The sequence below is a fragment of the Drosophila subpulchrella genome, unplaced genomic scaffold (genome assembly GCF_014743375.2).
Source record: "Drosophila subpulchrella strain 33 F10 #4 breed RU33 unplaced genomic scaffold, RU_Dsub_v1.1 Primary Assembly Seq354, whole genome shotgun sequence".
Taxonomy (NCBI): domain Eukaryota; kingdom Metazoa; phylum Arthropoda; class Insecta; order Diptera; family Drosophilidae; genus Drosophila; species Drosophila subpulchrella.
In genome coordinates, this window is record NW_023665577.1 from 8,417,057 (window position 1) to 8,441,283 (window position 24,227).

Here is a 24,227-nt window from a genome sequence, read left to right on the forward strand (position 1 = left end):
CCCTCCGTCTGAACAGGCTATAACTATCGAATAGAGGTGGTCATATTTTTGGACATCTTATTTATTTTATTAATTTAATTTGACACAGTTCAACACGAAATAACTCGTCCCTAGGTGAAAAACACTTTTGATTTTAAAAGACCAGTTATATAATAATTTATAACCGGGACCGTACCTATCCTTGGACTCAAGTTAAGGAGTGAACGCAGTGCTATTTTGGAGTACTCTGGTTATTTTCTAACTCGGTAGATTGTAAAAAGGCTTTAAAATTCAAATTCATCGGTTCAGCAATTCTAGAGAATTGGTATTACCTTAATGCGATAAATACTGAATCAAATCTGCGGTAATACTTTCGCGAGGGAGTGTTTTGGCACTTTTTGCCCATCACTAAAAACGACGCCAGAATTATAATAATATTATTAAAAATGAGTACGAGGTCTTGCGCGTACAAGGATTGCGAATATTATTATGCCACGCACGACAACACTCAGTCTAAGGGAAGAGCCCTGTTCGCCTTTCCCAAACAACTTGAAAGGGCGCGAGTCTGGCACGAAAATGGACAAGTGCACCCGAAGATCCCTCAAACCCAGCTCTATCTGTGCTCCATTCACTTCGACCCCAAGTTCATATCCTCCTCCAAAAACCGAACGCTCCTTGTGGGCGAGGCGGTGCCGTATCGGTACGGGGAAAGAGGTCCCGATACGGAGGATCAGCCTGAACAGGTGGCCTCAACTTCCCAGGAGAGCTACCTTATAAACCTGAGCGATGATAAAGTGACCATCAACAGTGTGGACACTACCTCAAGGACCAGCCCTCCTCAGAGAGAGCGTAAGTACAATGTGTTCATAGTTTACTAGAAAAGGATCTAGTAAACTTTAGCGTGAATTATATCAAATTGGTTTAGAAGTCTTTAATAAAGTGAATTGTTATTTTTAACCATGCTTTATTTCTTAGTTCACCTCGAGGCACTCCCCGCCAAGCGCGCGAAGGAATCGCCATCGACCATTGGCCGTTCTGTGAAGAAAACGGCTAGAACGGATCCCAGTTCCACTGGAGCGCCTGTTAGTGTTGAGCCTGTTAGTGTGGAGCCTGGTATTATTGATACTTCCGAAGTGTCAGTATTCACTTTTAAGGGCCAGGAGTACGTACAAATGTCTATGGAGCATTACTTGAAGGAGCAAAGGATGATGGCCGAACTACTTACAAACTACAAGAACGCTTTAAGGGCTATCAAGGAACACGTCTCCGAGCTGGACCTTTGACGTAATCAATATAAATATGAAACGGCCAACCATATAAACTTGAGGTTCGACATAATATTTGTACATTACAACGTTTAATAAGTACTTCATCACTAAAGAAATTTATTTTTCTCCTAAATTAGTAATAACTCTAGAATTTTTGTAGACATACGGAAATGATGACCAAAACAGGCACATTTCGGTTTACTGATTGAAAACGGTGAAAATTCACAGAGATCTAAAAAGCAGTGTCTTTCACGAAAACTTAAGTAGATCAACATTTTGGAAATCACTAAAGTATTTCAGTAGCCCCTCAAGCCGGCACATATTCCACCTCGCTGTCCACATCGATTTCATCGCTAAGATCGTCATCCTGGTCCTGCAGTTCCTCGGGCACGCCCGACAGGAGACGTTTGCGCTGCAGTAGGGCTGCCCAACCGAGGCGGGTCTCGCAAAGCGGGCACTCTCCTCCAACTGGGATATAGTGACCAGGCTCATCGCCTAGGAGATAATTGGCCAAGCACAGCATGTGGCAGGTGAGCCGACAGGTCGGATTTGTACATCCAAGCCGGGATCTTTCCGGCTGCTCGATTCGCTGTATACATAGGTGACACTCGGGAGCCCAAGCCACAGGTGGAGGAGCCTCAGCGTCATCAGCTCTCTTACGTTGTGAGACACTAATGGAAACCTTACCACTTACAATCTCCATTTGGCTAGGGAGTGGCACATCAAAGGCCCTCTCATAATCCGTTTCTAGCCAGCGAACGGTGAGGGGCAATCGATGCCAAGGGCCGACTCCCAGCATCTTACTGAGGATCCTGAAGTTGTAGTCAAAGTAGTTCTCCCTGGGTAATTTCCGTTTTAGCTCTGGGTACATTTTGAGTCTAGTAGAAAGCGAGGGCTGTTGCCAAGCCCACTCAAACTGTAGTGCCACAATATTATTCGGGAATCCGTGAACGATCATTACCATTTGCCAGGGCCCCTTGCGGCTGGTTTTTCTCGCGCCTCCAAAGTCGCACCCCAGATTATGCTGGCGTATCCGGCGTTTTGGGTTCACGGTGAAGCCCACATAGCACTTTCCTCTATATCGAGAATCCAAACTCTGACTGCAAAGCAAATAGACGCCGTAGAAGTGACCTTTGCGGGCGACGATTTCCTCCTGCTCACTAACTGCTTCCTGGGTGGCTGTGAATTTATGAATAAATGGATTAATGAGTTATCTTTAAATCTGAAACTGAGAAAAACCAATCAATAGGAGGCGACAGCTTAGCCGAACCGACAGGGTGTGGTTTTTTTAAGTCAAACTCTAATATTGTTCTTACTTGTTGCCAAAATAGATAGAGGAATATTAGAATTATAGTAAATCATAGCCTCTAAAGAGCTTCTCCTTTCTGCTATAAGTACTAAGAACCAAATGTAACTTAGTATTTGGAATAAAAAGTATATGAATTTAGGTTCTTAAACTATTTTATTGGTAAACTTTCAGTTGCCAGCGCTAGTTTAACTCTAGTTTGATGTTGGCCCCTGTTGCAAGGCCATTGATTTGTTGCTGCTGCTGCTGGGGATTTCCCGCCTGAGCCTGGGCAGGCAGGGCAGTGACCGTCTGTTGGCAGTCTGCTGTTGCAGCTGCTCCGTTCACGTTGGGCGTAGCTGCCGCTGCTTCGCCTCCCGTTGCAGCCTCCACGCCGTTTGCCTGCTGCTGTTGCTGCTGCAGCTGCTGTTGTTGCTGCTGGGCGGCCGTCACGTTCTCGATCAGTTTGATCCGCTTGCGAGTGTAGTGTTGCCACTGGAGAATGGCTTGGTCGTCTATGAACTTGCAGCACTGTGAATTAACGATCTCGCGGCGGAAGTGCTCGTATTGAAGCAAGTCGAGGAAGTAGAGGCACATTGGGTACATGAGGTATTTGGCATAATCCGGCTCCTTCCAGTACTGCAGATACTTCAGGTAGTTGATGAACGACTGGTCCTTGAAAAATCCACGCTGGGCAAGGACTGGCAAGGGGATTTCACTGGTTAGATGCTTGTTTGAGAGTAAGGGCAGTGCTGAGGGGAAGCAGGTTTAAAGTCAACTCAAGAATCTTCTACAAAGATCGGGTCTGATTTTTCGATCGCATGCAAAATTTGCGTACATTGTTCGTGTTTAAGACCTACTTATAGTTTAACACGCGGACGGGAAATCGACCGTAATAGTTATTAAAACTAACAAAATGGTTTTACACGTGAAGTCTGGAGGTGATTCGGAGGTTGAGGGGATACTGCGGTGATATGATTTGCTGGGATTCGAGTTGAGTGAGGGTTCCTTGAGGTGATACGTACAGTTGAGATAGTTGGGGTTGGACAGGCACTGCACGAACTCCAGCTCGATCTGCCAGCGTCGCTTCTGCTGCTCCTCCGACTCGATCGCAGCTACGGAATAGACATGGAGAGCATTAGCCCCGGAGGAATGAGCACACTACCTAGTTCTCTGAGGATTTGGCATGCCAAGCGGTGTCAGTAAGTGTTAGGTTGCAATGCAAAAGTGCGTGTGGATTGGCGTGTACTTACTCTTACCCTTTCCGTACATTTTGGCCATTTTGGGCTTGTCTTTGGAAAGGGTCTCGTTGGTTCGGTACTTGCGTCTATTCAGTTTCGGGTTGGGTTTCTTGGTTTTCTTTCAGTGTGCTATGTGGATGTGGCTGAGCTGTGTGTTCTGGTGCACCATCGAATTGGAAACGAAAAGTCACGATAAACAATAACACACAAATAATAATAATAAGATGCACTGCTAATGCAACAACAATATGTATGGGACGCGGCCAATGACTGAGGCAGGGGCAAATAACAAAACTCTGTGTCAAAACAAAACTCAGGGCTCGGAAAATAGCCAACCAGGTTTCTGGACGCGGGCGGTGGTCTGTCGCTTCTTTTGTGTTGGTGATTTCTTGTGGAAAAGCAGTTTTATTCAGGTTTTATTTCTGTCTACAAACCGTAGGAGTTCATTTGGATTGCTGATGGCCCGACGACAACCCTACTTTAGAGGTGGAGAAACATAGATGTTAACATCGATGTTTTCAAAGTATCGGTAATCGATGTTTGGCACGCCGTCTCTTTCCCGGCGGCGGCCCTCTCTCTCACGCTCTCTCTTTTCGGAGACCAAGAGCAGAAATCTTTTATCTCGCTTTTTTACTAATACTTACGGTTGCTAACGTTTGCTTACGTTCAAACACAAAAATACCGAAAACTGAAAACCCTACTTCTGGGGCAGAGCTGCCAGCTAGCCGGTCAGCGACCATTTTGCATTAATATACTACTACTGCGAATTGCGAGATATTTTTTTGAGAATATGTTGACTCCACTAAATGCTTAAGCCTTAATGTGAGCCAATACCCACTTAATGCAAAATGGGTTTTTCGCTGCGTTAAATCAAAGTTGAACAAAAAATAACGATAGGTAGACTTCTTTGTCTACCTTCGGTAATTCATCACCATAGAATCTGACGTAGCCATAAAGCATATATGTATAAGCGGTATTTCTAAAAGCCATGTGTTTGTCACGGCCAAACGAACTATTTCGGCTCGGCTATCCGACTAAATGAATAATCATTTTAATATTCGTGTCAAACTGAGTCCCCATCTTAAAAGCTACGACAACGTCATCTCGTCTTTATTTTTTTTGGGCAGATAGCTATCAGGGATAAGGCCTTTATTAAACTAAAATGCTGTCAGGACTGGACAACGAAGAGCTGAACATTTTTTGTCCTATACAAATAAAGAATAAATTTGACGACGTATTCATCTACCGAAATTGGTGTTTAACAAATGGATATAGGCAAAGAATATTATGCGGGGAAGGTGTTATAAATACTTAAAAAGTTGTTTGTCGAAAATTCTCAATAGGTGTTATTCAATTTTCACTGAATGGAACTGTCGCCCCTGACCCATTTGCTAATAGCAACCAAGAAATCAGTGGCCGCTCAAAACATTCCAAATGCTAGCGTTGAAATGAATTTTATTTCCAGGTAAAATCAATTTGATTAGCTGTTTTGGCTTCAGCATTTCTTTATGTTCACAAGAATCCTCTTAAAATGGCAAAACCCAATGCACAGAGTGTGCAAAGGCTATTACCTATCAAGATATTTATCAAAAATACCAAAACTACGAAATAGTGGAAATCGAGTTTAAGAAATACCTATATTCATATTCAACATTCAATTCGGTATTTTTCATATACGACAAACGTTTTTGTCAAAATCACTCCAGGCCCGATTTCTTTGTCATGCGATATTTCTTCTGAAAAACATATCTCGTCGAAGCCAAACCACTGGAAAAATAACTCTCTAAGGAAACAACAAACTAACAGAGCAATTGTGCTGAAAGCCATTTACTGGTTAGGAAAAGAAAAAGAACCTGGAAAATAGATACATACAAATATACATACAACCTTGCCTCTTTTTGGACCAAGGAGAATAAGCGAAGCTGCAACGCAAAAGGCGTTAGAAATGTAAGTAGAAACTCGGATCTAACTTCCTTTATGTAATTGAAGTGCATATAGATATAGATAAGAATATGGCACCGTTTTGACTGGTGATTCATGGCCCCAAAAGAAATTTTAATTCATTGTGTGGACTATAATTAGATTACAGTGAGGTCTGGTCGAATGCAACTCTGAAATTCCGCCTATATATGTACATGCATATGTATGTATATGACAGTTGCCTATGCATGTATATAACAGCTGCCGTCGTAATAATAGAACCAAAGATAGGCTATGCTATGCCAAATTTTATAATTCATTTATGATGCCAGGCTATTTGTCGGAAAATTCTTCAATGCGTGTATGTTACAACGGGGTTTATTTTCCATGCTACAGACTTCAACCATCTCGGCCCTAGTGCCTAACTAAGCTTAAAACAAATGTTGGTGTACCTCAATAACTTAATAGTTAGTGGTCCCGAAATCAAATTATGATTCGAAGTTTATATTATTTATTTTTTGTTTTATTTATGGTAATGAAAACTATGCAAGGCATAATAAGTATTACTAATTATTAATTTATAAATGTTACAAATGTCGTTGACATGGAAATATATAAACATAATTAACATAGTTTTGTGATAGGTTTAAAAATAAATTACTATTTAGGGGTGGTTTCGAGTTTCCATAACTGCCTGCATTTTCCTGCGAGCAGCTGCAGATTTATTGATGGATTTGGAAACGGTTGCGTGAGCTTAGCGTTTATGGACGTCAGCTGTCGCTACCTGTCCTTGGGTCACCCTTACACCCCGTCGTACCTGCTTGCCTACAAAACTCATTGCATTTTCCTTTGTCATTACAGTTGCAAACCGGTTTTTAGCGCAGGAACACCTCGGAACTATCCAAGTGTCAAGCAGAAAGTAGTGAAAGCACACAGATTTAAAGGATCGACGTAAAGAAGCAAAACAAGAGGAAACATGAACACTGGAATCTCCCTAAATGAGCGCTTCACGCAGATCCAGTCGAAGCAGCCGCCGCAGGGACGCGGTCGCAGCCGCTCGAGAAGCAGGAGCCGGCGGATCGTGGACAGCGGAGCTGGTAATCCTGGAGTCTCGGCGGCCAACTCCCGCCTGCTGCAGGAGTTCAAGCGGCGCCACACCGTCCAGACGGCCCTTAAACTGAAGCGCGTACGTGTCCCCCAAAATCGAAAATTGCATTCAGACAGCGGAAACCGACCTGATCCGTTGTACATGTCGATGTCTGGCAGCAGTGGCTTGGATTATCCGGAGGATATAGAGTCGGACCCTGCTGTCGAGCAATGTGCGCCTTCTGCGCGGTCACCGAACACCCTCCAGCCTCTTAGACTTTCTATATCTATCTCCCTTGAACTCCAACACTGTGCAGCAGCGTACTGAAACCAAAACTTCCACACAACCTTATGCCTCCTTACAGAGAAGCTTACGGACCACCGGCGTGAGCGGACGCGGAGCCCGCGTCGGCGGCGTCAAGTCGCTGCGCCTGGCGCCCAACGGAAAGCCCATACGGTCCAACAACGTGACCCGGGTAGCAACGTAAGCATCTCGTCTATAATCGCGCGTCAATATTCCCAATCCACTGCAACATATCTGTACTTCTTCGTTAATCGCCCAGGATGCGTGCCGATCTAGTAGCTAGCGGTAACGCAGCCCGCAATCGCCGCAGCGGCAGCAGCACTCGCCGTTTCTCCGCCTCCAACGGTGGAGGTGTCGGTGGCCTGCGTCAGCGGCTGGGACAGCGCCGCCCTTCAGTGGGAGGTGCCGCCGAGCGCGTTGAGCGGCGCCAGAGACAGAAGCAGCAGCAAGCCCCACGAGGACGTTCTCGCTCGCGATCCCGTTCGCGTCTCCCACAACCACAGCGCACAGACAGAGGTCGCTCTCAGAGCCGTGGTCGCAGCGTAGGGCGTCCCCAGAGCCGCAATCGCGATCGCTCCGCCCAAGGGCGTGTTCCGGTCAAACAGCGCCTTTCGGTCAAGCATCGCCTTGGCGTGCGTTCCGGCCAGGGAAACATCCAGGGCAACAACACGGCCAAGAACCCACGACAGCGTCGGGCATCGAGCCAACTACGAGGCGTGGTCGGTGGAAGAGTGGATAAGCGTCGTAACGCCCAGATTTCTCAAAAGAAGGGAGTTTCCGCCTCACTCGCTGGACGCCAGGGACGTCCACGCGGAAGGTATTTAAGCTTAATAATTTTGTCATGACTAAGGCTCACCACTACTTTTTAATTTAGATCTGCTGTAAGGAACGCTGCTGGTGGTGGTGTGGCTGTTAACAATTCTGGCCCCACTCGTCGCTCACGGTCACGCAATCGCGTCAACGCCGTCGCTGCTGCCGCTGCCACCGCTAACGATCAGGGCCGGACTAATATTCGCCAGCGACGCGGACGCAGTGCGGGCGCTGCGAAGGGAAACAACATCAGCAAAAACAACAGAAATGGTAAAGCCAACAAAAACGGCAAGAGCAAGGCGGCAAACGGTGGCAAACAAGCCCCGCAGCAACAGGCTCGCCGGGGACGCAGTCGTAGTCGTAAGCCTACAGGTAAAAGCGTGACAAGTGGCTAGGAAACCAACCGTACTGGATCAGGGCATCGGCACTTGAAACAAAATTGGCCTTTCTTCCACTCTCCATTCCTGTTCAATTTTTGATTACAATGTTTATTTTTCTCCATATTAGGTAAGCCACAGCGCACCGAGGTAAAACGCGAGGATCTGGATATGGAGCTCGACCAGTACATGTCTACTACAAAGTCTGAGATGGACTACTTGCTGAAGTAAACCCAATTTTGGACCAAAATAAAGGCATTGAAAAGAATGGAATGCGGAGAATAAAACAAAGCTACCACCGGCTACAGACAGATTACGTTTCTCTCATCGCTCTAAGTTACCGCCTAGTTCATAGTTATACTTAAGCATTAAAACATAACATTTTAAAAGCGCTCATAAAGCGCGTTTTAACTTTGATGTTATCGTGTACATATGGCAAGCTCTAAAACTATAAGTAAGTTTGCCCGATAAATTTGTAGTTTAATCAATGATATAATGTTAATCTCATTTCCCGAAATACAAATTAATCATTGCCTAACTTTAAAAAACGTGGTTAATCAGTTAGTGGTATGTTTCGGGCAAGGGTGGATCTTATCAATTTGTGGGGGTAATTTTTCGATTTTAAGAGGACTTGCTGAATTGTTGAAAATTCAACAGAAAATTTCAGTAATTAAGGGAACGAACCTAAAAGTTCCCTATTGAATTTTCAATTTTAATATGTCAGCTGTTTGTCAGATTGTCAAATTCCCAGGCTGTGTTTACCAAAAATTATGTTTAAAATTAAGGAAAATGCCGAGAATAAGCCAAATAACTAAACTATTAGAACTGCTAACAGGCAGCATCCTTTATTTGCATATTTTATACGATTGCAATTCCTCCATGTTTGCAAGTGACCAGAGTTACCCTCTTACTTTTAGTCGAGAATAGCGACAACTCTGGTTTACAGCAATTTAACAAAATTTTCAACAGCCTCGAGGCTTTTGAATTGCTGAAATTTCTGAAAGTTAACTTTGTATGGAACAGCTGACCAAAATTCAACAATTCAACAGTTTAGGGAATACCCTGTACATTTTGTATGATTTTTCGAAAATGTTTAGAAACATGCATTTGAGCCATATTTTTCTTTTACCAATTTTTTCCGATATTGTCACCATCAAAAAATCATAAAAAATATAAGCAAAATAATTTTTGGAAAATTTTTTTGCAGTTACTATTATTTGGGTTTGAAGAAACTTTTTGCATCAAAAAATTTAAGTTTACAAGACGAGGAAAAAAGTTTAAAAAGTAGATTTTTTACACAAATTCGTCCTTTTCAATAAGTACTGAATGGGTTAAGATAAGTATTTTACCATTTAAATTACCTTTCCATTGATGCCGAAGTTTACAAGAAGTAAGTTTAAACTATGAGTACATTTAACTTTTGTTTCGTCAAATTACTTAAATATTAAAAATTATTAAAAAATGCCTAAATATTTTGCTGAAGCGGGCAGAATGAAAACGTTTTAGAAAGTGTACACCCAGAAAAATAATGAAACATATTTTAGATCACGCATGGCCTAAAAAATTTTAAATGGGCTAAGAGCTTATTTTTAGGTTATGGACTACTTTTTAGGTCACAAATAGCCTAATATTTTAGGTCAACGTCGGCCTTAAAATTATTTCATTTTATCTTAAAATGTTTGACAGCTAAAAACCTTTGAAACTTAATATGTCTGTTATAGATTGATGTTGGGACCTTACCAAATAATAATTGTATTGCTCATTATTATTTAATCAATTATTTAAGGTACTATTTTAAGAAAAATGAACTGAGCCGTATTATTACAAAATTGCACATCTTAGGCCATATGTGCCCTAAAGGATGGGTATTTAAAAAAAAATGTTTAATGTTTACCTTTGATACTAATCAGAGCTAGCAAATAACTGTTGGCCGTTTTTCTTCTCGTGCTCTCGTTGCGAGCAAAACCGAAAAATTTCCTACTGTCTCGCTCTCGCTCTGAGCAAGAGACTCTGTTTTCTGTTGAGCGCTTTCCGTTGAGCTCTTTGTATGTCGCTCTTTAATGAGCAGTGCGTAAAGAGCGGAACGAGAAACGCTCGCACAATGACAGTCAACAAAAGACCGATTGACCGAAAAACTCAACGCAAACGGTCTTCACATTTACTTTCGTTGTTGTGAAAAAGAAATAATATAATTTGTTTAATACAACATTTTAAATCTTTTTTGCTGTATGACACTGCCTGAAAATCTTCCAAAAATGCCGAGAACAGGGACTTCTCTTCAGATGAGGATGCGGTTAAAAGAGTTGACGAGAATGAGGAGTCAAACATCTCTTCACGCACAGGAGTTTCGAGCGCCGGAACATTTGGTGTTTGTGCCTTAAATAATAAAGCTATAATAAGTATGAAATGTTTTTTGGATTTTAGTTCAGTACAAGTATTAGTTTTTGACGAAGACAATCTTAATTATTAACATAGTTTCTTAAAATTACAACATAAACAAAACAGGACCCAAATTTCAAACATTCTGCGACATACAGGCTTACTTGTTTCAACTCAAATAAACGAAAAGCTATTTTTTTTTTAAATTAGCCCTTGCTAACGATTTCTGGTAGTTCGTCAACATACAATTTACCCGGGGATCCATGTAAATCGCTGCCAACAATCCTTCATTTTCTAACAATTTACTTTCTCTTATTTTTATCTGTGCCGATAGTTTGTATACCCGTTATTCGTAGAGTAAAAGGGTATACTAGATTCGTCAGAAAGTATGTAACAGGCAGACCCCATAAAGTATATATATTCTTGATCAGGATCACTAGCCGAGTCGATCTAGCCATGTCCGTCTGTCCGGATGAAAGCTGAGATCTCGGAAACTATTAGAGCTAAGCTATTGAGATTTGGCGTGCAGATTCCTGAGCTTCTTACGCAGCGCAAGTTTGTTTCAGCAGAGTGCCACGCCCACTTTAACGCCCACAAACTTTAAAAAATCGTAAATATGAACGTGGATATCTCGGAATCTATCAAAGATAGAGAAATGGGGTATTTAGATCGAGATTCCGTAGCCTTGTACGCAGCGCAAGTTTGTTATGCGAATATGCCACGCCCACTCTAACGCCCACAAACCGCCCAAACCTGTGGCGCCCACAATTTTCATGCTAGATCACAAATTTTAACTGGAATGTATTGGTCTCGTTAATACCTATCGATTGACCAAAAAAAAAGTCCCACGCACACTCTAACGCCCATAACGCTTAAATCTGCTTACCGCCGGTAGGTGGCGCATTTCAATCTCGCTTTGCTGCTTGCATATCTCCATTTCCCTTTGGTCGCTTTAGCTGAGTAACGGGTATCTGATAGTCGAGGTACTCGACTATAGCATTCTTCCTTGTTTTTTAATCAAACTGTGGCTATTCTCGCATTTCAATTTTTGATCCATCCATACTACGAAGAACTCTCTATAAACTAAATTGTTGTCTTGTAGCTTTAGGGTTGCCTGGTATGTATCACTGAAAGCGTCAATGTACGTCTCGATCCAATCCCAATCGGGATTTACACAAATATAAGACTTGTAGCCAGGAAATCCTTTAAGTCCAATAATCTTTTTAGCATTAAATAGGTTGAATTCCACCTTGTAGCAACGTTGAGCGATGGTATGTTTCTTTGGTTCTCAATTAAGATACGTCTGCATTGATTTTATAAATAGTATGTATATATATATCCAAAAAAATTTTTATAAATATTAATAATATAAATAATGTGCGACAGGAACTTATTTTATCGGTGATCTCCTTTGCCTTGTTCACATCGAATACGCACAGTTGCAGAGTGTGTGCTGCACGTCTCACAAGGTGTATATTAGCAATTTTAATAGTATCCAGTTAATTCAGAAGATTCTCACTTTCTGTGTCTTCTTCAAAAAGGGATTCCTCTGTGGCACCATTTAACACTTGGTCGGGCTTTATCATGTTTCGCCCATTATCAGACCTAACGCTGTGTGCATGAATATGAAAATTCTTAAAAAAATCACATATTTTCCTAAAATTTTATGTAGTTATATTTTTACCTTTAGATTTGATCTAGTGATATTCCATAATCATCTAAGATTTCTAGAATTGTGTTCTTCATGTTTATTCCAGTGTGAGATCCCCCGAGTTCAATCATGCCAAAAGTCTTTACAATAATCTCGGTTTTAACCAGGCTTGCGTGGACCATTTACAAATTTATTCCTAGAACGTCTTTATCCATTCTGGTGGCAACATTGATTTTCAAGGACACCAGCTTTCCCTTCACAAGAGCCCTTATGTTTTCTTTGACAAACTGCTCTTTGACTGACACAAATTTCATAATATTTCGAGACGTTACAGGGTTCATGACAAGTGCATTATATATTGGATCCATTATTTCTTTGAGCCCTTCACTGTCTAGATATACAAATGGTTTTCCGTCCGTGGTTACTATTTTAATCAAAGAAGAAACAATTGCTTCTTCGCTCGATTGATACGATATTCTTCGTTTTTCTTCACATTGGGTTAATTGTGAATGTCCAGAATTGTTTCACTCATTGAAAATGTCCATATGTTTTGTTGTTAAGTGCCGTCTAAGGTTTGTTGAATGATTGCCGGACAATTTAATACCACAAACACTTCAAATTAACTTGTTCTCTTCCAAATTAAATTTAAAGAATTGGTGCACTTTTTTATTTAATTCTCTTCCCATTTTACAGAACAAAATAATTGAACAGCTTCACACACGCAATTCGCTTGCAATTAATATATTTCGGCTGCAAAACCGACGATTAACGATTTGCTTGCCTATGCGTGTGAATTTATACCAATTGATTTTTAAAAGTCGTTAAAAATTGGTTTTGTTTATCACAATGCAATGCAATGCATTAGTAAAGTTTAACAGTCTGCATCACTGTTAAGTAATCAGCTGTGAAAACCTGTTTTAATTTCAACGAGGTGGCAGCGCTAATAAATCGCATTGTTTTCTTAAAATTTAGAAGTGGAAAAAAGTGTACAATTGATCAATTTAAGTGCAGTTTTTATAATGCAGTGCATTCAGAGTGGTTTGTTATAAGTGTTTGTGAACGTGAATTGTAAATATTGATTGTGGTGTCCCTATAACCTTAAGAAAGTTCTAACCTTAAGAAAACTTAAAACCTTTAGTTTTTTTAGTCTTTGAATAGAGCTACAAAGTGAATCCATCTCTTTCCACCTTTAAAACTTGTTTTATGTTGTAAAGTAAGCAATTCTTATTGAACTCAGTTAGTATTAAAGTGCACTATTGCGCACTCTCTCTAAAAATTTAACTTTTTAGATCCTAACCTCACCGCTGCATCCGTTGAACGGATGGTCCATAAGGTTTTGCCGTTCCGAAAATTTCCCAGTTAGTTCCCCATCCAAATTTGACGGACTATTTTATGCGATAGTTAGGCGATAATTTTGGGTGAAAACCCTAAACTCTTCTTCTTGAAAGTGGAAAGTGAAACATTCATTACGAAAACGTAAACAATGATGACGGGATACTTTTGAAAATGGAAGGCAAGAGTATGTCCCCACACTTATATCTTTGGTTTAAGATGTTCTAATAAAATGTATTTATTGCAGATACTAGGGAATACTTTGGGGAGCTCTTGGATGTAGACCCAGATGACAGGGAAGCTTCTATCTGCAGCGGCAGTCAACGCTCAGGCAGCACTGCGACCCCTGCTAAGCGCGCAAAGGTGGACTACAAGTCGGAGCTTGTGGAGATAGCTCGAGAAATTCTGGAGGAGCAGCGAGCGCAGACAGAAATATTGTCAAGAATGGCAGACAGCCAAGCTAAATTCCAATCGGATTTGTTGAAGCTGTTGAGAAAAACAACGAATTTTAAAAAATTTAGAATAAATAGACCAAAATAATAATTAATAAAAAACAAACAGATTTATAATTAATTAACTTTATTTGTTACCATTTAGACAATATTGGGAAATAGCTGCCCTTATTTTTTCTGCAGGCTGGCTAAAATCTGCAGACATATTAGTCCGATTTGGTTGTTCGCGTAGGTCACTTGCAGCCTGTTGCCAAGTTTCATTTATAGCGCTGTTGTGCTCATTTAAAATGTTGTGCAAAATGCAACAGGCTAAAATGACTGCATTATTATTCTTGTAGTGGCTGTCAAGACCATTCCCAACAAACCGCTGATGATCCCAAGGCTATAGCGATCCGCTTTTCCAGAGGAATGGCATTTCGCCAGTTCTTCCGCAAAACACCTAGTCGGTCCACCAAAAACGAAAAGGTCCTCTTCTCCATACGAAAGCTCTCTTTGAAGAACTCGTCATTGTTGTCCGGTATATCCTTTTCCCAAAATGTCCCGTATCGCATCTGTTTAATATAAATCGCATTCTTTAATAGTATTTTTAATACAATTTAAGAGCACGTACCAGCATCCACACAGGTTTTAACTCATCCTATTACAAAGCCAACAAAGGTTTCTGCTAACGAGGCTCTAGCTCTTCTTTTAGACCACGGCCTAACAAAACAGCAATATGTCGCAATCAGGAAGCAAACGAAAATCAACATAAGTATATCCGCTGTACAAGGATGTAGCTGATCGGAAGAAAAATTGCCGGCCCTCTGAGACAAAGGCTGAGGTACCTCTAAAAAACCTACTCGACCACACAGCAGCTCGCATTGCATCCTTGCAAGAAGAGGTATTTCTGAGCATAATGAAAGAGCAAGGCACGGATTTTATAGCAGCAGATTTAATTTTGAGCTACTGGTTTGATGGCAGCTCTAGGCAGTTAAACTACAAGCAAGGATACTCATCAGAGCAACTCTTCACTGCTGACTCGAATATTTTCGCTACTACAGTAACGCCACTGAGACTTATTGATGCCTCTAGTAACATATTGTGGAACAATAATACACCCCAGTCTATTAGCTTTTGTCGCCCATTAAAATTAACGTTTATGAAGGAAACTAAAGAGTCAATCCTTAATGAAAACGAATATTTAAAGAGCCAGATAGATAAATTGCAATCGTGTTAAATTATTTTAAGTGACGGAAAACATTAAGTTCCGTCTATACTTTACGGTTATCGATGGAAAAGTCCTAAACACATTGACGGGAACTAATTCCTCTCAAGCGTGTCCGATTTTTGGGGCAACCCCTATGGAATTTTTTAACAATAAAAATTTTAAATGTGAAAAGTTTCTCTCAATCATGAAAATTCTTCATTAAGTCCATTGCAATGCTGGATTCGACTTTTCGAATTTGTGTTGCATGCAGAATACAAATGCCAAATTCGAAAATGGAGGACTTCAAATGATTATGACAAAAGAGAACTTGCGAGAAGGATATCATTGATACAGGATTTGCTTTGGAAGCTGTTGTCGCTTAAGGTCGATCAACAAAAAGTTGAGGGGCTTTGGCAGCACAAATGATGGCAACACAGCTCGCCGTGCCTTCAGTGAACCTGAAACATTTTCAGAAATTACTGGAATAGATCTCTGGCTCATTAAAAACCTGAGGACTATTTCAATATGTCTGTCAAGCCAGTTGCCAATAGACGTTGCCAAATTTCAATGTTTCTGCCACAAAACTGCGGAAATTGTTGTGGATGAGTATTCTTGGTTAGCGATGACAGCGACGGTACACAAGATCCTTGTACACTCAGCTGATATCATTCAGAACACAGTCCTTCCAGTTGGTTACTTTGGAGAAGAAGGTGCCGAGTCGCGGAACAAGATTTATAAGTGTGATCGCCTGCACCATGCCAGAAAATGCTGCCGTAAATCAAATTTTACAGACGTGTTCCAAAGAGCAATAGATACGTCAGATCCCATTATTTCCAGTGTTAACCTAAACAGGTGATTACAAGAAAAGCTGAACCTTCGAAGCGAGGTTATACAGTTACTATCTTGCGAACTCAAAAGTACAGGCGACTTGGAAGATAAAGACGTGGAAAATAATCTTCTTGGAAGCTCATGGGGTAACCAGATGGAAGACGAGGACCACGATCAATAGGTGCGCAAAATAAATATACAAATCAAATCAAAATTCTAAACATCTATAGTCTATTACAGATTTGTTTTGCTCTTCTGAACACTTTGTGAATTTGCTCAGGAAAATGTTCGTCAAAATAAACAAAACGCGATTTCTAGTAAAAAAAACGGTAGGATTACTCACATTTTTTAATCAATGATGTTATTTGTTGTTGTTTTATGTACCCAAAATTTACGCAGAAGAAATAATGTTTTGTTTTATGTTTTGTGTTTTATTATACCGCAACACCAGCACCGCAACTCAGCTCAAGAAGATGTCACAAGAAAAGGAGGAGAAGAACGATCAGTGTGGCCAAAGGCTATGCTTTCATTAATGCCTAAAACGGATAATAGCTAAATGGTATTTATGTATAGGAATAGAGGTATTCAAACATTATTGTGACAAAGTCACAATAAAACAAGAAAGGAAGTTAACTTCGGCATGCCGAAGTTTGTATACCCTTGCAGTTATAATTATTAAATTTAAAAATACAAAAAAAATTTTTTTTTTCCGATTATTCCTATGATCAAGAATATATATACTTTATGGGGTCGGAAACGTCTCCTTCACTGCGTTGCAAACTTCTGACTGATATCAATATACCCTCTGCAAGGGTATAAAAAATGTTCTCCTCGATACTAATCAAATAACAATTTTTTCTTCAGGCGTGACCACGTCCACTTTTGTTAAAATATATTCCTTTTTTTATTATTAACCAAATTCTAAAAACAGAACCCAAAAATATTGCTTAGTTTTTATGTTATTAATTAATGCCACAAAAAGTGGCCAGAGTAAGTCAAAAGTTTTCTAAAATCATATTAAAAATTTAATTATTGTATTGAACAATATATAACATTTTCTTATTAGAAATGAAAAATAAAATAAAGTGTGTTTTTTGGGCAGGACTCGAACTTTGAACCCCGAAAACAAAAACTGACGGGACGCACCACTTATTCCCCTGAGCCAAGACCATAAAATCTAGTCCAAAATTGCATACATTTTAGGCCAATAGTGACCTAAAATGTTAGGTCATGGAATCCTAAATTTTAGGCCATACATGGTCTTAGCTCAAGGCTTAGCCAAATTCTACCTAAATTCTAGGCCATTTTTGGTCATTTCAGGTCATTTATTTTTCTGGGTGTATTCATTTAGTTGAATTTACAAAATTTATATAGGAACTTTTGTAAGTTGTGTGAGGAACCTGAGTTCCCCACATATACCTACCATTAAGATATATATATATATAAGATATACTTGTTAAGCAGAGAGCCAACCATCGAATTCCGGAAAAAATATTTACTTTTCTGTAAATTAAATAAAAGCTGTACGGAAAATCTATACGGTAATATCTGCCAAGCCATAGGAGTAAGCGAGAGATCTAGATGATCGCGAGTTCACATGGAGATACAAGTTGACTAATAGCGTCTTTCCACAGAGATCCATCCACCATCTACCATCCGTTAAACGGATGGTACATAAGGTTTTGCCGTTCCGAAAATTTCCCAGTTAGTTCCCCATCCAAATTTGACGGATTCTTTTTAGGGCGATGTCTGAGCTCTTCTTCTTGGCAGTGGAAATAGAAACATTCAATACAAAAACTTGAACGATGATGACAGGGAACAATGGAAAGTGGAAGGCGCAGAAGAAACAGGCTTGGTTCGATTAGCCAGATCAGCTGTTATCGGATGGTAGATGGTGGATGTGCTCAGTGGGAATCGGAGTTTAACATTTGTCGAAAATCCCAACCGTTTCGAACAGATGGACTCTATGGGAAGAGGGTATAAACGCAAGAGCTATCAAAGAAAGTCCCGATAGTAGTTTTTGCGAACTCCCGCCAACGGTTGTTGACGGCTTGTTTAAAAATTCCTACAGGGCAACAGGGGCGGCGAACCTTCCGACGGTTATCGGAAGGAATCGGCCAGCCATAAGAATTACGTAAGAAAAGACAATCTAGATTCTGAAAGTTTTTTTTGGCAGTTCTCTCACACAGTTACGGTCCAGGATACAGTTATTATTTGCGTGATTGAAGTCCTGGGAACAATGGCAATGTCCGACTTCATCCTTTTTGTAAGATAATTCCACTTAAACCCGCTGGCGACATACAACTTCCTGAATTTCCTTGTTGGTTGCAAATATCTACAAGCAAAAGGGCGATATTTTTATCGCCTATCGTCCAGAAGTCACTTCTTAGAAACTTCTGCGCGAAAGAGATGATAAAATAATCGAAGAAAGAAAGAGATATGAGCGAACAAGAAAAAGAGAACTTAGAAAAAAAGTAAAAGAATTAAAATGTGCAGAAAAAAATGAAATCTTGCCTTACTCATGCAAACAAACTTTTGAAAAAGCATTACAAAAATTAGAGAATGCTTTGCCTGCAGATTTGGAACGAAAACATATGTTGATAAAAGCATTACGTAAGAAATATGTCGGGCCCATGGAAAGAGAAGAAAATAAAAAGAAAGGCCTTAAAGCAGTTAATGCAAAGGTAGCTCAGGCCGTCAAAGAGTTTTATATGATGAATGACATCAGTGTGCAGTCCTCGGGAAAGAAGGATACAATGTTTTCTGAAGGGCAACTAGTAGCTAAACGCTTTCTGTTAATGACAGTGTCTGAAGCGTACGAGCTTTTAAAAAATGAGAATACCAACATGGAATTAATAGGCAAATCCACTTTTTTTGGATTGCGACCTCGTCATGTACAATTGATAGACAAAATGCCCCACAATATGTGCGTTTGCGTATACCATGCCAATTTCGGTTATTTGTTACAAAGCTTCGGAACCATTGTACCTTCATTTCCCACCAATTTTGAAAGTTTTCTTAAATCTGTTTGCTGCAATATTTTTAATGAAAATTGCATGACAAACATTTGCAAGAAGTGCATTATAGATATAAGATATCAGTTCATTCCTCTAGCATATTGGAAGAATATGAAAAACGAAGTAAACTGGCAGCATTGGCTAAAAAATGATAAGCAAATCAATTAGTGCACTATTAATGCAACTTTTTCCGGCCTAATATCTGCTTCGGAAACTAAATTACCTTCTTTTAAAACTCATTTTTTTTTTTCCAAATTTCACATTCCTTGTAATTGAATTGAAAGTATCAACAAAATTTGTAGGTAAGTGGATGTTTTTTCTGTTTGTATGAAACTTTCATCTGTTTTTTTTAAACTGATAAAATCATTATTTAAATAATACCAGAAATCATTCAACAACATTTGAACGCAATTAATGTTTCCCCCTTGTATGACCCCGTCCAATATTTTTTTTTATTTTTCGAAAAACCGAATGAATACATAAACACGAAAGTTTTGAATGACTTCTCTGTAACACGTTCACCCAGAAAAAAAGAACGAAAAAAATCAAGAACATTTTTCATGATTTGCTAACAATCCGTTCTCCATTTTTAGTTCTCACTTTTCAAGCGTTTGTTCACGAAAATCGAACGGTGTTTGGCAACAATTTCTACCGACGAGATAGTCGGTGCCAAATTGCGAAAATTGTTCTCAGATATCGAACGCCGTTCATGAAAAAGCTGAGATAGACTGGTTAAAGTCTATCGAAATCGATGATTTTTTTGGTTGATTTTTGTTTACTGTGCAAAGTGCCAAAATAGATACAAATATAAACGTAAACGTTTTTACGTGCGAGTACGAAGATAAGTAATAAATAAAGGTTCAATTTAAATTAATACACTTTAGATACAGTTTAATTTGACAAGAAAGCGAAGCCCACACAGTGTTGACGAACGACTACTCTAAGCCGCTGGAGTTTTTAGAGCAAAGAGATTCTTCCAGCGTTTACATGTGTAGAAAATCTGTAGAAAACAGATCAATCCGCAGAGTCTTTAGGTATTGGAACACAGATATTAATCCTTATTATCTCCTTGGTTTGTCTTGATTTCTCGTTTTGTATATTTCCAGTAGGAACAAATAAAGAAAACACTGTGTTGCGGATATTTTAATTTATAGCAGACACACGTGTTTATTGTTCAAGGAACCAAGTAGAAAGAGAACGAAAAGTATAAAAGAAATAGTAAGGCCGTATAATCCAGAAATGCCAAAAATATCGATATTCGATATATATATACTGTTTTTGCCGTTAATGATGTGATATTTCCACAACATGTTTAAAAGGTGAGTAGTTGTTGAAAAATGTATATAAAATCGTATGTTAGAGTCTTCTATAGCAAAGCTATTCAGCCACCTTAAAAAAATGTGTGAATACATATTTATTTAAGTATATGTTTGTTTTTTATCAGAATCGCAAGTGACCTTTGTACCTTACCGAGGACGACATCAAATCAGCTTTCGGGCCGATAGGTCTTAGGGCTGTTTTCAGAGAACGGCTTTTTGAATGGAAAAGGAGGCGGTACGTACATATTTTATAATACGCCTAAAATGCTGTCTGCAAACGACACAATTTCGTTTTTATTTAAAGATTCCATTAGTTTGGAGCTCAAGCAGAACCAGTTTTGGAGACAGAGCATAGTTCTACTTTAAATACGTCCGAACAACATTTCCAAATCAAAAGTTCTTAATACGGTAAAATACTAATTATTTTTATTTATTCTATAAGTGTTAAGACATTCGATGATATATATTCCCTACCTTTTCATATTTATCCCCGTAACAATAACAAAGTGTTTTTTAGTAATAAATATGTACCCATTGACCAATAAAAATATACAAAATCAAAAAAATATAAACGTTTTTTATTACGGCGATTAGGATTATTTACCAACCGTTCTTTTTTCAAGAACGTTCTTTTCACACATTGTTTAGAGAAAAATACCAGTTCTTTACCTAATTAAGACCCTTAGTTAACAATTCAACACATTCAAAAAGTGCTTAAAATTTGTCCACGTGGTATATGGACGGCCCCATATCTCAATCTCCCTTTGGTCCCTTTAGCTGAGTAAAGGGTATCTGATATTCGAGGTATCGACTATAGCGTTCTTTCTTGTTTTAAGAGTCTGCTTAGACTTGTAGTATGTATTTAACAGTTCGCCACCTTAATCTACAAATTTTAAAAGTGAAAAAAATTGGTTTACGCCAAGAGCTTACAGAAATATGCTCAATAGATGTCAGCCATTTTCTGCTTAGTCTTTTGAAAAATATTGATTTTTGCAAAAGTTACATTAAAAAAACGAAGCGTTCGTCACTTTATCCTACACTTCCCTATGTATTCTTGATTGTGATCACTAGCCGAGTCGATCTAGCCATGTCCGTCTGTCCATTCGAGCACTGGAGCCCGGAAACCATTAGAGCTAGAATGTTGGCATGCGGATTCTTGGGCTTCCTGCGCAGCGCAAGCTTGTTTCATTAGAGTGCGCCGCCCACTTGTACGCTCACAAGCGCCCAAAGTTTTGAAGATTTCGTAAGTTTAAAGTTGATTTTCTTCATATTATCTACATGCCGAACATTTTTTCAAATCGGAGTCATCATTTTAAAATTATAACTTAATAATAATCACTATATAGCTGTTTCCGATATTGCACACCACACTAACACGCCACCAAGCGTTTATTCCTATATTACTGTGTAATCTCGGATACAGCCGATTGGCTGAATGCATATCTCCTTCTCTCTTGCACTCCCTTCAGCTGAGTAACGGGTATATGATAGTCGAGACCATCGACTATATCATTTTCCATTGTTTTCGTTTATTTTTGCTCAATTTTATTTTTTGTATACTTAGGAAAAGAGACTAAAACTAGATTTTTAACATGAAAGTCATAGTTTTCGTTTATTTTTGAACAGTTCCTTTTTTTGTAGACTCGCTCTATGTAGCGATGACTAAAATGAGTTTACTGACATAAGAGTTAAACACAATCATCATTAAACTCTATGTTTCTATATCTATTTGTAAATTCTTTCATGGGGTAAGCTTGCAACGATGGTAAAGTGCGGTAAGGAACGATCGGGATCAGACCACTATATCATATAGCTCCCATAAAAATAATAAAAACATATGGGAACAATATATTAGGCATATTTTTAGAGTTTACAATAATCCTAGGATAGTCGTTATGTTATTGCAATACAAAGGAAAGGAAAAATTAAAAAGGAAATTACACAAATCTTTGATTTTACAAATATGTACACATACATTTGTATAACTCAGAATATCATTGTCTTTGCAATTAAACAAAAAAAATATTTGAAAAAAATGGTAAAAACAAATCATATAGCTGCTAGGAACTATCGAAATATTTATGTACACATTCTTATTCTTATATGTATACATAGTTTCTGTTACGTAGGGGAGTGTAGGGTAATACGGAACGAATTCGGTAAGGTGACTAACTTGTCCAGTCTCACGTGACACGTCACGTCGAATATTCAAAATATCTGTAGTCAATTTCTTTTATCTGGTCGACAATGAATTTACAGGTCGCCTTCGTGCAGCATTTTGGCGATTTTATTTTGCAGCTGTTGATATTAGCACACCTATTCAATTTATAGGTGACAGCAGTGCCAGGGCAAAGAATTGTTAAAAACCTAGCCAGTCAAATGTATACAGTATACATACATAAGATCTTTAGAAACAGTTATCGGTCCTTTTTTGCCCCTTGTAAAAGTAGCACTATCATATTTCCAAAAGTACCTTGTACAAAAGTCATAACGCTAAAACCGTTCAAGCGCCTTCATTTTTGAAGTTTGTGGAAAAAAGCAAATGGGAATTTGTTTTGATTATTAATGTCCATCTATGCCAAAAATAAATAAAGTGTGCTGCTTGCATATCTCTATCTCCTTCGCACTGCCCTTAACTGAGTAACGGGTATGGCATCGACTATAGCGTTCTCTCTTGTTTTATATTGTTTTTATCAGTTAAATTACAATTTGAAATAAAAAATTCAACTCGACAGATTTTTATCGATGTATCTTTGTTTTTTTCTTTTCCACAGTCAAAATAAATTTTATATACAAAACTATTATTTTTTTTGTTGATGTTTGTCAACTAGATATTGAACGATCTAATTTGTTCAAAATGTACCCAGAACTGAGATATACTTTTTGTATTTTAAAATTATATTTGTATTTTATTAATAAACATTTTCAACCTTCCGTATAGAAAAAAATAAATATATTTTAGCATCTGCACAAAGTTTTAGTGCGTTTTTGAAAAAGGTAAGCCAATGGTTTACGCCAAGAACTTTAGGATGAAACATCGTTGAAATTTTACCATTAAGCTTTTACAGAAATATTCTAAAGAGATGTAGGCAACTTTCTGTTATTGAACTTGAAAAATATTTATTTTTGGGAAAGTATCGTTCTGAAAACGAATCGTTCGCTCCTTACGCTATACTCCCCACGTATTGCTAGTGATGGTTTTAGCTGCAAAGGGTTTTTAATGTTCGACTTGGCGATGCTATTTTCCTTTCTCGATTTTTTTTTGCATTTTTTTCATATAGTACAATGATATGTGATGAGCCTTAAGTGTAGTATTTAGCTTCGTAGTTCCTACTTAAGTCGTCAATTTGATTGTGATTTCTTATTGGAAAAGTTAGCATGAATCTCCCTGAAGCTATCGTTTCCTTTGATTAGCAGCTAGTAAATACAGATGACTCCGTTTGATTTTTGCCGCTTCGTCGTTATAAATTCGTAAAAGAATGGGGGTCCCTGTGGCTCAGCACTCGTCATCGGTAATTGTGTAGCTGCCTCGGAACTCGCTTAATGGCGTCGCATTCGCTGTGGATGGCGTCATCAGTGGCGCCCCATGGAAGGATATGGCTAGCGGCAAGGCCGAGGGGGCGCACAGGCTCACAGCGCCACGTCCCTCCGTCACGGAGCGGTATCGCAGCGGGCGGCCGGACCTGCAATTGGATGGCAGTAGCTAAGTCAAAGGGATTCTAGTTACAAGTAAAAGGCAAAGTCTTTTTATTTGAACACTAGGGCGGTAAACTTTTGTATGACAATTTTAAAG

The 24,227-nt window shown here is 39.2% G+C and overlaps 5 protein-coding genes across 9 annotated transcripts in view; 2 read left to right on the top strand and 3 right to left on the bottom strand.

Annotated features, from left to right (window-relative positions):
- The first annotated feature begins 380 nt into the window (after positions 1 to 380).
- LOC119560602 lies at positions 381 to 2,694 on the top strand. Of its 2 annotated transcripts, XR_005221033.1 has the most exons (3): positions 381 to 828; positions 955 to 1,343; positions 1,408 to 2,694. XR_005221033.1 is itself a non-coding variant. In XM_037874130.1 (2 exons), exons 1-2 carry the CDS (start codon positions 426 to 428, stop codon positions 1,260 to 1,262), a joined length of 711 nt encoding a protein of 236 aa, XP_037730058.1. In that variant the 5' UTR covers positions 381 to 425; the 3' UTR covers positions 1,263 to 1,351. The 2 variants fall into 2 exon arrangements, 1 of the variants encoding a protein (XP_037730058.1); XM_037874130.1 differs by lacking the exon at positions 1,408 to 2,694 and having other exon boundaries at positions 955 to 1,351.
- On the bottom strand, positions 1,345 to 2,666 carry LOC119560601 (structure-specific endonuclease subunit SLX1 homolog). Its single transcript, XM_037874129.1, has 2 exons — positions 2,564 to 2,666; positions 1,345 to 2,426 (listed from the first exon to the last, which is right to left on the bottom strand). Exons 1-2 carry the CDS (start codon positions 2,607 to 2,609, stop codon positions 1,555 to 1,557), a joined length of 918 nt encoding a protein of 305 aa, XP_037730057.1. The 5' UTR covers positions 2,610 to 2,666; the 3' UTR covers positions 1,345 to 1,554.
- On the bottom strand, positions 2,691 to 4,274 carry LOC119560603 (mediator of RNA polymerase II transcription subunit 31). Of its 3 annotated transcripts, XM_037874132.1 has the most exons (4): positions 4,208 to 4,274; positions 3,786 to 3,930; positions 3,558 to 3,647; positions 2,691 to 3,233 (listed from the first exon to the last, which is right to left on the bottom strand). In XM_037874132.1, exons 2-4 carry the CDS (start codon positions 3,811 to 3,813, stop codon positions 2,737 to 2,739), a joined length of 615 nt encoding a protein of 204 aa, XP_037730060.1. In that variant the 5' UTR covers positions 3,814 to 3,930; positions 4,208 to 4,274; the 3' UTR covers positions 2,691 to 2,736. The 3 variants fall into 3 exon arrangements, with proteins under 3 accessions (XP_037730060.1, XP_037730062.1, XP_037730059.1); XM_037874134.1 differs by lacking the exon at positions 3,786 to 3,930 and having other exon boundaries at positions 4,208 to 4,269; XM_037874131.1 differs by lacking the exon at positions 4,208 to 4,274 and having other exon boundaries at positions 3,786 to 4,201.
- Positions 4,275 to 5,446: 1,172 nt separating this feature from the next.
- On the top strand, positions 5,447 to 8,818 carry LOC119560593 (serine/arginine repetitive matrix protein 2). The gene is made up of 6 exons (XM_037874118.1): positions 5,447 to 5,720; positions 6,555 to 6,879; positions 7,145 to 7,263; positions 7,343 to 7,900; positions 7,958 to 8,265; positions 8,401 to 8,818. Exons 2-6 carry the CDS (start codon positions 6,670 to 6,672, stop codon positions 8,499 to 8,501), a joined length of 1,296 nt encoding a protein of 431 aa, XP_037730046.1. The 5' UTR covers positions 5,447 to 5,720; positions 6,555 to 6,669; the 3' UTR covers positions 8,502 to 8,818.
- A 13,200-nt stretch (positions 8,819 to 22,018) lies between these two features.
- Positions 22,019 to 24,227, bottom strand: part of LOC119559927 (5-hydroxytryptamine receptor 2B) — a 39,072-nt gene continuing 36,863 nt past the window's right edge. For both annotated transcript variants that reach the window (XM_037873131.1, XM_037873133.1), the window contains one exon: positions 22,019 to 24,117. In XM_037873131.1, the coding sequence (XP_037729059.1) occupies positions 23,931 to 24,117 (187 nt within the window). In that variant the 3' untranslated portion in view covers positions 22,019 to 23,930. The remainder of the gene's footprint in view (positions 24,118 to 24,227) is intronic.

What these genes read in the sequence shown, in the direction of transcription:
- LOC119560602 (XM_037874130.1), top strand. Translation starts at nt 426, where the DNA reads ATGAGTACGAGGTCTTGCGCGTACAAGGATTGCGAATATTATTATGCC. An exon ending in CAGCCCTCCTCAGAGAGAGC is followed by an intron (nt 829 to 954) that starts GTAAGTACAATG and finishes TTTATTTCTTAG; the next exon opens with TTCACCTCGAGGCACTCCCC.
- LOC119560601 (XM_037874129.1), bottom strand. Translation starts at nt 2,609, where the DNA reads ATGATTTACTATAATTCTAATATTCCTCTATCTATTTTGGCAACAA. An exon ending in TCTATCTATTTTGGCAACAA is followed by an intron (nt 2,427 to 2,563) that starts GTAAGAACAATA and finishes ATAAATTCACAG; the next exon opens with CCACCCAGGAAGCAGTTAGT.
- LOC119560603 (XM_037874132.1), bottom strand. Translation starts at nt 3,813, where the DNA reads ATGGCCAAAATGTACGGAAAGGGTAAGA. An exon ending in AATGTACGGAAAGGGTAAGA is followed by an intron (nt 3,648 to 3,785) that starts GTAAGTACACGC and finishes TCTATTCCGTAG; the next exon opens with CTGCGATCGAGTCGGAGGAG. An exon ending in CAACCCCAACTATCTCAACT is followed by an intron (nt 3,234 to 3,557) that starts GTACGTATCACC and finishes TCCCCTTGCCAG; the next exon opens with TCCTTGCCCAGCGTGGATTT.
- LOC119560593 (XM_037874118.1), top strand. Translation starts at nt 6,670, where the DNA reads ATGAACACTGGAATCTCCCTAAATGAGCGCTTCACGCAGATCCAGTCG. An exon ending in AACGTGACCCGGGTAGCAAC is followed by an intron (nt 7,264 to 7,342) that starts GTAAGCATCTCG and finishes TTAATCGCCCAG; the next exon opens with GATGCGTGCCGATCTAGTAG. An exon ending in TCGTAGTCGTAAGCCTACAG is followed by an intron (nt 8,266 to 8,400) that starts GTAAAAGCGTGA and finishes TCTCCATATTAG; the next exon opens with GTAAGCCACAGCGCACCGAG.